At 40.2% G+C, this 12,328-nt stretch overlaps 1 protein-coding gene across 2 annotated transcripts in view; it reads left to right on the top strand.

Annotated features, from left to right (window-relative positions):
* Positions 1-12,078, top strand: part of GATA4 (GATA binding protein 4) — a 65,461-nt gene extending 53,383 nt beyond the window's left edge. For both annotated transcript variants that reach the window (XM_036751607.1, XM_036751606.1), the window contains exons 4-7: positions 2,823-2,948; positions 6,767-6,854; positions 8,279-8,421; positions 10,793-12,078. In XM_036751607.1, coding sequence (XP_036607502.1) covers positions 2,823-2,948; positions 6,767-6,854; positions 8,279-8,421; positions 10,793-10,975 — 540 coding nt within the window. In that variant the 3' untranslated portion in view covers positions 10,976-12,078. The remainder of the gene's footprint in view (positions 1-2,822; positions 2,949-6,766; positions 6,855-8,278; positions 8,422-10,792) is intronic.
* Positions 12,079-12,328: the final 250 nt, after the last annotated feature.

Here is a 12,328-nt window from a genome sequence, read left to right as displayed (position 1 = left end):
TACTCTTTCCCAAAGAGTCTTTGTGGGTGAGTCAAGTGAAATAGGTATTACAAGTAGAGTTATCAAGAAAACACTAAGTAATTTTAAAATTTCCTCATGTTTATATCTTATTTATTTATTTATATGCTTTTAAAAAGAGTTTGTGAGGTAAAAAGAAAGAACAAAGAGGGCTCATCATGTGATAAAAAGAACCTAAAGGGTTAAACCTTTAATAGGAGAAGAGAAGGGGAAAGAGTTGAATTAATACTAAATATTCTGATTTATAAGTGAGTCCATATCTTTTTGTTGGATAGAATATGAAAGTGGGAAGTTCTATAAATGAAGATAAAGGATATGTGTGGGGAAAAGGGGGGTTGTTTCACTCCTACCAATCTGTGACTAGTAAAGAAACCATTGTCCTTTTAGTCTCTCAATAAATATGGAGCTTATAGGAGAAAAGGATAAAGTCAATAAGATGATTGAGTTGAGGGTGGGGGGATTCTCATCCCAAAAGGCCAAAGGAAAACCTTTTTTTCTGGGAAAAGAGGTGTTTCTCTGAAATAAGAAAGAGACCTCATATTGTGTTTTTTCCATTGTATATGGGGGATTTGTATTTCAGGAGATCACCTTCTCTTAGAAATTATTATACCATCTTGAAACACACCGTCACACAGAAAGGAGATGTATAAATCCCCAGAGACAGTCAATCTCATAGTTAGGGGGACATAGAAACAGAGCTATGATGCCACAGTCTTGAAAGTCAAATATCCCTCAAAGCCTAATGGGGTGGAGCTCTTGTTTAAAAAAAAGTTCTTCTTTCTGGCACTAGAGGGCCCACTAGAAAATCTAAAAGCTATTCCAGAAAATGTATTTTGTTTATTATTTCAAAGAAGTCACTTGTTAACTGCTAAACAGTATTTTGGCAACTAGACTTTCCCTTTATGCTTAATATAGGCTAGAACTTCTGTAAAGGGTTCCTATAAGGAGGAAAAAAACCCCAAACTAGTATATAAGCCATGTAAATATGTTTGCCAAACTATTTAAAATCAGTATTTTTTCTATTTAAAATATTGTTTCATTTGAGACTTTGTTAGTATTTTTGTAAAAGCAACTCAGATCCAATAAAGATTAATTTTTGTAACAGGAGTTTGTTCTTATAACTGAAAAGCTATTTTAGTTAAACAAAATATAGCATAACAGCAAGTATCTTAGCCCCCATTGCCTGAGAGACAGATGTTATATTTCACCCCTTCCCAGGGTTCTCCAGTATCCCTAGGTGGGTTGGGAGTATCTAGTTTCTGCCATTGGCTCCATCCTCCACTAATTTATGTTTGCCCAATTTTAGGGGTCCCAGGCACCCCAGTTCCATTTACCTACTTAACAGTCAAATTAGCTTCTACAAAGAAATATTTACTTCAGAGGTATAGAGAGAATACAAACAGCCCCCCTCCCAACATCTGGGAGACATAATCCCCCACGAAATCTCAATCTCTGGAAAGTAGGAAAGGAAGGTAATTAGGTTCCCAGTTGAACTCCATTCAGTATAGGTAAATACTATAGTCCAAGCTCTCATTGGGTTTGAATCCTGGTTACTCTGACTTCTAGCGGCTTCCCTGCTGGGCTGGCAACAACATCTGGCAGTACAGATCCAGAGACTCTATCTAGCTCCTGTGCCTAGAACTAAAAAGGTTGGACAAAACAGATCAAAATTCCAACTTCAATTCTTAGGCTAGGTGGTGTAGGATAGGGAATGGGGAGAATTTTATAGCCTTCTCCCCCCACCTCCCCAACTTAGCTCATGGCTCCTGCATTATGGGTAAACAAGATCTTCGTGCCTTTGGTGACAGCTGCAGAGAGAGAGCAAGTCCCTGCTGTCTCCCATGTGGATGCTTCCATCTTGGATGATCTTGGCATGCCTCAAAGTCCCATTAAAATAGCAAATGTTGATATTTTATCAAAGCTGGCTATGCATTTTTGTAAGCTGTATTTCTGTAAGTTGTTGTGAAAAAATGTGATATTCTAATGATAAAATATTTCTAAACAAAATAATGAAATTAAAAACTCCAACAGTTCCAGCTATAGGGCTATGACTGCAGCCAATGGAAAAAGGCTGTTCCTATGCATGTGGAAGTATAGCACAATGTCTAGCATACTCTAGGTCTCTAATCACTCAGAATCAGGCTTGCAGAATCTTCCACAGGAATGACACCATCTTTGCAAGCAAATGACATGTGCACATGCTCCAAACCCCCATTACACATTCTTCAAGCCATACTACCTCTCCCATGTGGTCTGCCTCTGCTCGCAGTAGTGCTCATTAGTAACACTAAAGTTATATCTTCTGGCTTTTATGAATGAAAGTTGTTCCTGTAGCTTCCTAAGTCTCACTTTTATCTAGAAGGTAGCCTAGGTATCTACCAGGAGATTCTGGCTTCATGACTCAGCAAAGTAGCCCAGTGACTGTAAAATGATAGATTAAGGTCTGGAAGGGCCCCTAGAAGTCATGTAGTCCAACTGCCTCACTTTAGAGATGAGGAATGGGGGCTCAGGTCCAATAAGTGGTGATTATTAGGACCTAGGCCCTTTGACTCCAAATCCAGTAGTCTTTCCCCGTAGCATGTGTCCTCTCAAGACACTATATCCTTTCTTAGAACCTCCCTCCACACAGGTGACATGGTCCTACATGAAGCTGTTTCATTGTATTGGCTCCTTTTGGTCCCACAACCACAAATCAGCCATCTCAGGATTAGGTGCTCTCCCATTGGTCTGATGGCGAAGATATACTATGGATAATCTCTCCTTTGGTGAAATACAAAATAAACCTTTTGATTCTGCCTTTTCAGTCTGCTTCCCGCCGGGTGGGGCTCTCTTGTGCAAATTGCCAGACCACAACCACCACTCTATGGCGCCGAAATGCAGAAGGGGAGCCTGTCTGTAATGCCTGTGGCCTTTACATGAAGCTGCATGGGGTAAGTTAAGACTGGGTCCCTGAACCTTGCCAATGTGGTGACTGTTCATCTCTCTATTTGTTAGATTTCATTTCCTTTTAATTGTCATTTTTACATTGCCACTGAGTAGAGATGTCTTCTTCTGATAGCTTATCCAGTGTTCTTTCTACAATATCTTGACTATTTTTCTTATCTTTCACCTAATCTTACCTCCTTCCTCTTTGCTCCTTGATAGTAAGGGCTATGTCATATTTCATTTTTGTATTCCTAAAATTTTGCATACAGTAGGCACTTAATAAATGTATGTTGAGTTGTACTGAATTACCTTCTGTGCTAGCTTCTTTAATTCTTTCAAGAAATTTTTATTGGCCACCTAGCAAGTGCAAAGCACAATGTTGAAAACAGCACGGTGGGTGAGGTAGACTATGTTTTTGGAAGATCCATCAAATGGACAGATCTATCAATGAATTAATTTATTAAGCATTGACTGTGCCAGGCACTTACGTTACTGAGCATACAAAGGTAAAAATACAAAGGTTCTTCATCTCAAGAAGTTTATATTTTATTCTGGAGAACAACATGTACCTATACAAATATATGCAAAATATATACAAACTAAATACATCAATATAATTTGGGTGGGATGCTAGCAGCTGGGAAGATCAGGAAGAGCTTCATGTAGAAAGTGGCCCATTAGCTGAGTTTTGAAGGAAACTAAGAGGCAGAGTGAGGAGGAAATTAATTCCCCACATGAGGGGTACTCAGCACAAAAGCAGAGATAATAGCCAATAATAGTAATAAATATTTATACAGTACTTACTAATGTGCCAGGTACTATGCTAAATGCTTTACAATTATCATCTCATTTAATCCTCACAACATCCCTGGGAGGCAAGTGCTATTATTAGCCCCATTTTACAGGTGAGGAAGCTGAGGCAAACAGAAGTTAATTGACTTGCCCAGGATTACACAACCTAGTCTGAGACTAGATTTGAACTCAGGCCATGGAGGCTAGTTTTCCCAGGGTCACACTAATATACCTTCCTCACTCCTTCCTCTTTGCCCTTCCTCATCTAGAGAAGAAGAACACGTTTGGGCATTAAAAAGGAAGAATTCAGTTTTGGATATGATGGGTTTGAGTTAACGACAAAACATAGAGAGATGGAGATATTCTTTTAGATACTTGGGACTGAGGCTTCAGGGAGTCATTCAGTCAGTAAATATTTACCAAGAACCTAGTATGTTCCAGGCTACGTGCTGGGATACAAAGAAAGGTAAAAGATTGTCCCTGCTCCCAATGAGTTCACAGTTTAATGGGAGAGACAAGATGCAAACAATTACATACAAACAACCTATATACAAAATAAATTGAAAATAATCAACAGAGGTAAGACACTAGAATTAAGAGGGATGGGAAAAGGCTTACTGTAGAAGGCAAGATTTTACCTAGGACCTGAAGGAAGCCAGGAAAGCCAGGAAGCAGAGATGAGGAGAGGTAGCATTCTAGTCATAAGGGAAAGCCAAAGAAAATGCTCACAGTTGGTAGATAGAAGGTCTTAGGGGTTAGAAATGTAAATAATAATTAGAAAATTGGAAAAATTCTAAAATATAATTACAAAATGAATCATACATACATATTTGAGTCCTCATTATACAGGTGGTAGCTAAAATTGTGAGACCAGATCAATTAACTATGGGAAACAGGAGAGAGAGAGAGAGAGAGAGAGAGAGGGAGAGAGAGAGAGAGAGAGAGAGAGAGAGAGAGAGAGAGAGAGAGAGAGAATAGAAGGCCAAGGGGAACCTTAGGGAATGCCCAAATGAGCAGGTTGGAGGAGAAAGTGAAGGGACCACACATCTATGAAAGTAGACTGGTCAGAGTCAGAAAAGAACACTATCAAAGAAGTCAAGGGAGGCATTTTGGGAAGGAGGAAGAGTAAAAAGTATATAATCCGGCAGAAGTGCTCAGCAGGAGAAAACCTGAGTAAAGTCCCTTGGAGCCATCAGCAACCTTCGAGAATTATGGTTTGGTAGTAATGGAGTGAAAGCCATATTGCAGAGGGGTAAGGAGAACCAGTAGAAGCAGTAGATATACATCATTCCCTCAAGAAGTTTGACAGTGAAAAGAGATAGAGAAATAGAATAGTGCTAAAGGGAAAAAAAGCAGGACCAAAAAAGAAAAACATTTGAAGATGGCGAATTCACATGTATGTTGTAAGGCAGTGGGGATGAAGCCTATGCTGAGGGAGAAACTAAAGATAATGGAAAGAAAGGACGATAAGTGTAAGACAAAAATCCCTTAGAAGAAAAGAAGCGATGAACTCTAGGGCATAGACGGAAGAGCACTGCAGCATTAGGAAGAAGGAGGGACAACTTTTCTTTTGGGACTGGAGAGATGAATGAAAGAAAGCATGGTTATAGAGGTGAAGAGGATGGTAAGTTGTGTCATCATGATGTAAGACAGCTTCTCTCCCAATCTTACTAGTACTACAGGAAATGAAATTACCTACTCAATGTTGTTTTTTAAAAATAACTTTATATTGATGATTCTTTACATCACCATAGTTTCTCCCAGTATTCTTCCCTCTCCATCCCAGAGAGCCATCCCATATGTAGTATTTTTTGGAAGACAAAAGAAAAAGGCAAAAAAAAACAGCATGACTGAGCAATGCTTAGAAAGTCTGAAGATACGTGCAATGTGCATTGTTTGGGAACCTCCAACTTCTGCAAACAGCAGAGTAAGGGTGTCTTCTCACATCTCTTCTTAGAAGTCATTCTAATTCTTTATAATTTGGTGACATTCTATTTTCTTTTGTGGTTTTTTTGGTGGCTATTCTTTCCATTTACATAGTTGTAGTCATCGGCTTTATTGTTTTCTTGACTCTGCTTACTTCATTAGTTCATATAAATCTTCCCATGTTTCTCCATATTCATCATACATATAATTTCTTACAACACAGCAATATTCCATTACATTCAAGTACCACAATGCTTAACCATTTCCTAATCAATGAGCATCTACTTTATTTCCCAATTCTTTGCTACCACAAGAGGTGTTGCTATAAATAATTTGATGTGTTTGGAGACTTTCTTCTTATCAATGGCTCCCTTAGGGCATAAGCCTAGTAACAAGATCTTTGAGTTAAAGATGGATACTTTAGTCACTGTATTTTTATAATTCCAAATTGCTTTCCAAAATGGTTGCACAGATTCACAACTCCATCAATAGTGTATTAATGTGCCTATCTTCTCATAGCCCCCTCCAACATTAATTATTCCCACGTTTTGTCATTTTTAAAAGTTTTCAGGGTGTGAGGTATAACCTCAGGGTTGTTTTGATTTGGAGCATTCTTTCACGTAATTATTACACCTGTTCTAACTTCTGACTTAATTTTCATCTTTGCCCTTTCTTTTTCCTATCTGTCCTATCTTAAATGTTTTAATAATCTTTTTTAGTCCTGTAACAAATAGGTCAATTAACCAGATTAAGAGACCAAGAGGAAATTGGTATGTGGGTGAAAGACAATTTCAATATAAAAATGGAAAAGGGAAACCTCAGTGCTGCCTACAGGGACATCATTATCAAATATGAGAAGAATTTGCCGCAGTTTAGAAAAAAAGAAAAAGTCACTGATGAACAAATCCTCAAATTCTTTTGCAAGGCCGATTTCTTCCAAAATGCTTTCTTGTCAGAATTTCCAAAGTCCATTCACATTGCTCAAACACACAATGCTATAGTTGTTCAGGAAGATTCCTAGCATCTCTCTGCCCCTTTATGTATTAGAAAATAGATTACATATGGAAACTTGTGTTTGCTTACGTTATTATTCTGGGTTCCCTAGGTCCCAAGGCCTCTTGCAATGAGGAAAGAAGGAATTCAAACAAGGAAACGGAAGCCCAAGAACCTTAACAAAGCCAAGACAACATCAGGTGGGCCTCTAATATTAATAATGTGATATGTAATTATGTAAACAAATCAGTAGAACTCTGGTCCGTGGAAAATGGTTATTCCTCATGCTTAACCAACTCTTAGCACAGTGTTAGTGTAGCTAGTTTATAAATCATAGTAGTAAGGACAATGTCAGTTCCTTCCTTTGTGTGTGAGAATCTATGACATGTTTTATGTAAAATGCTTTGAGGTCCACCATAGTTTCTCTACTTCATTCTGTGGTCTTATTAATATTAAATAGGATGAAGGAGGGCAGATTGTTTAGGAGGGCTGCAAATGTTGCTCTGCCTTTACTTAGCCTTGTAAATCCATGAACTCAACTTGGTCATTTCCCCTGAAATGGTCAGACTTAGAGAAACTATGCCACACTAACTGAGATCAGAAGAAGTCAGTTTATAACCTAAGGTACCAATATATGGATTTATTATGGAAGCAATAGTTTCCTGCCTTGCCCCTTATGCTAGACACTTACTTCTCAGTACTGAGGTAACTAGGAGACATTTATTCATTCCAGTAAATAATGATGGCTTGTGAGCTTGCTGTTAAAGAAAGGAAATGTATTTATCTTTATTGACTTTTCATCCAAGCCATACTAGAGCTAAATGAATTACCCCTCTCCACTAGAGAGAAAACACTTATAAACTGCTTCTTCCTATGCCCCAAAGACAGGATTGGACAGTCTCTTTTAGAATGGGATAGTAATGATAATAGTTCACATTTATTATAGCCTTTTCGAGTGTGCACATGCCTACATAAATTAGTTCATAGCAGGTCTGTGAAGTAGCTCCCATGTATCTTTACTACATGTTCCAGTAAATATGGCCTAGTTGGCGTTAGCATTCAAGTCCTGTCTCTGATTTATTGTGGCTTTATGAACCTAGGCAAGTCAATTAACTTTTCAATGCCCCTAGGAAACCCCCTAAGATTAAAAATTGCAGAGGAAATATTGATTTCCCTTGGTAGAGGAAATTCCTTACCATGAGCTCTATATTCTGATGAAATCACAGTTCTGGTTAAAAAGAAAACAACAACAAACCTCCATTTTATAAATAAGAACACTGAGTTTGAGGTAAAGTGACTTGTCATAACTAGTGAGTACCAAAAATAGGATTCAAACTCAGGTCTTTTCCTGACACTGAGAACAGCAATGTTTTCACTATGTTATACTGCCTCTTGTCATGTGATTGAAACATCTTGGCAAAATTTTACTTTCCAGGTCTTAAATCTATGCTGATACAACCCTCCTGATTTCTGGCCATCCTTCCCTCCCACACTAATCAAGTCTCTTTCTGTAACCAGCAATCCCATTGTTATCTGCCTCCTGACCTTCTCGGAGAAGATCTATCCTTCTCTTTGTCTCTGTCACTCTCCCTGAAAATCACTGTTGTTTGTGCCTTGTTTCTAGGTCCCACAGGCAGTGAGAGCCTCACTCCCACCACCAGCACTGCCAGCAGCTCTAGTAATACCACTAGCACTGAGGAGATGCGTCCCATCAAAACAGAGCCAGGGATCTCCTCCCATTATGGACATACCAGCCCCATGTCTCAGGTAAGTATGGCAAGTGAGATGGGAAGAGGCTCCCTGGCGGGCAGATAACCCCAGGATTAAACATGGCTTTGATGAAATATGAGCTAGTGAGGAATGCAATTTAACCAGAAAACTTTGACCTTAAGCTAGAGTTTTGAAGCAAGTCCTCCGTGAGAGATGGGGCTGCCCTGTGGTAAATATCCTAAATATAGGGCTCCTTGTTTTATAGTACAAGATAGCTACATTGGGACTGTAGGGAATTTTCCCACCTGGGTTCATCATCAAGCTTATTGTCATTTTAAGAGGCAGCATGGTGTAGTAGAAGGAGTACTGGATTTGAAGTCAGATAACCTGGGCTCGAATCTCAACTCTGCTACTTATTACCTATATGATCATGGGCCAATCTTTTAACCTGTCTGAGCCTGAAATTCCTCTTTTGGAAAAGAGGAAATTGGGCTAGATAGGAACCTCCAAGGTCCTGTCCAGTGGCAAATCCCATGTTCCATTAATGCAGGAAGGTGGACCTTTGAAAGGTGAATTGGCCCCTCCATGTTTTGTTGTTCAGTCGTTTGTTAGTCTTTTCTGATTCTTTGTGACCCCATTTGGGTTTTTTAGGCAAAGATACTGAGTGATTTGCCATTTCCTTCTCCAGCTCTCTTTACAGATGAAGAACTGAAGCAAACAGGGTTAAGTAACTTGTCCAGGGTCACACAGCTAGTAAGTGTCTAAGGCCACATTTGAACTCAGGAAAAGGAGTCTTCCTGACTCACAGACCCAGCTCTCTATCCACTGTGCCACCCTTCTGCCCCTTTCTCTAATAGAGTGACCTTTGTCATTACTGTCCCAATTTTGCCACCCAGGCTCAAGACTGCTCTAGCCCTTCTGGAGTCCTTGGCAGTCACTGTGAACTAATTTCCTGTTTCATCTTGGAGCTAGAGTAGGTGATGGAAAACCCACATTCCTTGTAGAATCCACTTGCTTGCCCTTCTCTTTGGATTACATGAGGGAGGGGAGGGAGGGAGGGTTCAACATTCCTAACTACCTTTGTATTCTTGGGGTCAGCGGGGCTTTAGTCTCTCAGAATGAGAGAAGCCTTGAGCATCTTACATAGGAATTGAAGGGAAAGTTCCTCACTGCTAAGTGCATACATGCTGGAGGTTCAGTCGTCTTTCACTGTGGCTAGATCACATGATGATGACGATGATGATGATGATGATGAGCCAATATTTATTTAGCACTTATTATGTGCCAGGCACTGTGCTAACCACTTTACAGTATTATCTCATCTGATCCTCACAACAGCCCTCAGAGGTAGGTGCTATTATTATCCCCATTTTACATATAAGGAAACCAAGGCAAAGAGGTAAAGCAACTTATCCAGTGTCATGTAGCTAGTAAATATCTGAGGTCACATTTGAACTCAGTTCTTCCTAACTCCAGCACTCAATCCTCTGCACCACCTAGCTGCCAGTAGACATCACTACGTGTCTGACAGCTGCATTTGTTCCTTCTAAGAACTTTTCCTTTGTCACATAATGCCTACCTCATCAAGGGACCATTTTGGTACTCTGTATCAAAGCAATATGGTATATATGGGATTATGGATTCTGGAAGCTTGTGTTCAAGATGTGGTTTAGTTATTCAATACCTGTAATCTGTGACATCACAGCCTCTTACCATCAGCTTCCTACTTGTGAAATGGGCCCAGTAGCACTTGTCTTACCTCCCTCATAGGCTTGTTATGAGGATAAAATGAGACAATGCAGGTGAAAACTTCCTTGTGGCCGTAGAGAGTGTAATACCTCAATGTTGAAGATGTATTATGCAGGCCCTCTGCATTTCTGATTTCTCATAGAACCATAGATATCGGTGCTAGAAGGAGACCTTAAAGATCATATAATCTAACCCCCATCATTTTATAGATGAGAAAACTGAGACCCAAAGAGAAATGATTTGCCCAGGGTCCCACAAGTATCCCGTGCAGAGCTGAGGTTGTAACCCAAATTGTATGACTGCAAATACAACCCGCTGTCCGCTGGAGTGGTGGGGGCAGAGAAAGCAATAAACCCTGTACCACACTACCTCCATTCAATGGACCTGGCTAGGAGAGGGGCTAGTTGGTTTGCCTCTCATCTGGCTTTTTCCCTTTCCTCATCCTTTTTCTTTAATTTACTTGCCAGAGGCTTGAGTCTGCCCAAGTTTTAAGATACGGTAATTGCCTTAGAATTAAGGGCTCCCAAAGGGAAATATTTTAAGCCACAAGATGAGTTAGGGTCTCCATGTGACCTGAGCCTTGTGACTAAATTTCCACCTTGAACTCTCCCATCCCAAATACTTTGTAGCTTCTATGATGAACTCTCTTTCACTTCATTCTTTCACTTTTTGTTTCTAGTCATTCTCAGTCAGCTCGATGTCTGGTCATGGGACCTCTATCCATCCAGTTCTCTCAGCCCTGAAGATCTCTCCTCAGGGCTACCCATCTCCAGTCAGCCAGTCCCCACAGGCTGGAACCAAGCAGGACTCCTGGAATAGCCTCGTCTTAGCTGAAAGTCATGGGGACATCATCACTGCATAATCTCACCTCTTTCTCCACCTCAAACTCCTCACGTGGACTCTGGGATTCAGGAAGCCAGGGGAGAGAGAGATTTGGGGCTTTCTGTAGTCAGAATTCCCAATTCTTTCCCTTGATGAGACTGACTCCAGAAGAATGATTCGGAAGAAACTTAAAGGCTACTTGGGTAGGAAAACTGGAAAGAGCTTGGATCATCGAGTACAGAGACCTACCCTCCACAGACCAAATGGGGAAAGTTTCTTCATTGTAGTCAGAGACCATTTTTCAAGTGACTTCCTCCTACAAGATTTCCTGATGGGGAGATCTTTTCCTTTTACCATTTCACTCCCATGACCTAAGACTTGAGGCTTTGCCTGGAATACAAAGCCATGCCAGAGAAGAAGGTCTGGTTGGGCTCTGCCCCCTCAGCTGAGCTCAGTGACTTGGGGATGGCAAGGTTTTAGAGGTGGGAGGATCTTTCTGGAAACCAGTGATTCTTATTTCCATACTCTCTGAACCTTCACTTATGATGCAACTCTCATGCATAACATAACATGTACTTCCCTTGCCTCCTCTCCCAGTCTTTTTCAAAGGTTCTGGACCAAGTTATGTGTATGATGATGAGATATTAACTGGCTAACATGTTTGACTCTGATTTTTTCTAAATGGAAATCTTCTACCTGGCAGGTAAAAGCCTCAAGAGAGTTGAAAAAACATCCCATAGAGGAAAGCACTGAGTGTGACCCCTTGGAAAGCCTCCACTATGAGCTTCTCTGGAATTGGTCTTTTTTCCTTCCCTCCCTTACCCCATTATTGCTGTCCTACAATACTGCTGATTCAAAGAGGGCCCCAGGGTCCCACAGAGACTCTTCACCATGATCTTTTTTCTTTCTAATAAACAGTGCTGTAACTGTCTATGACATTACCTATCCCTGACCCAAAAGAATCTACCAGTAGCAAGGAGCATCTTTAAAACAAGGTTCAATTTTAATCTCCCATTTTGTTCCCTTCCATGAAGGATGGATGCCCATACCCTCCCTGACCCCACAGACCCATTAACGTTGTCTTAAGGTGAGGTTGCTGTAAAATCAGTATTTAACTAATAAATTTATCTCTGCTAACCTTTCTATTCTCTTTCCCTCTCAGAGGCATTTATTTTGTAAAGTTTGCTGTTGCCATTTGGCAGGGAAATTTCAAGTACCGAGCCTATCCTTACAGTTTCTGCACAAGTTAGATACTACAACGCTTCTTCCTTTATACCTCTTTGACAGAGATGTTCTCTTTATATATGGCATGATGTAGAGAGAGCCAAGGACTAAGAGTCCATAGACCTGTGCTTTAGTCACAATTCTTAAACACAACCAGCACCACCTTAAT

The sequence above is a fragment of the Trichosurus vulpecula genome, chromosome 3 (assembly GCF_011100635.1).
Source record: "Trichosurus vulpecula isolate mTriVul1 chromosome 3, mTriVul1.pri, whole genome shotgun sequence".
NCBI classification, from domain to species: Eukaryota; Metazoa; Chordata; class Mammalia; order Diprotodontia; family Phalangeridae; genus Trichosurus; species Trichosurus vulpecula.
Note: the sequence above shows the minus strand (reverse complement) of the source record. Positions and strands in the feature narration are given on the sequence as shown.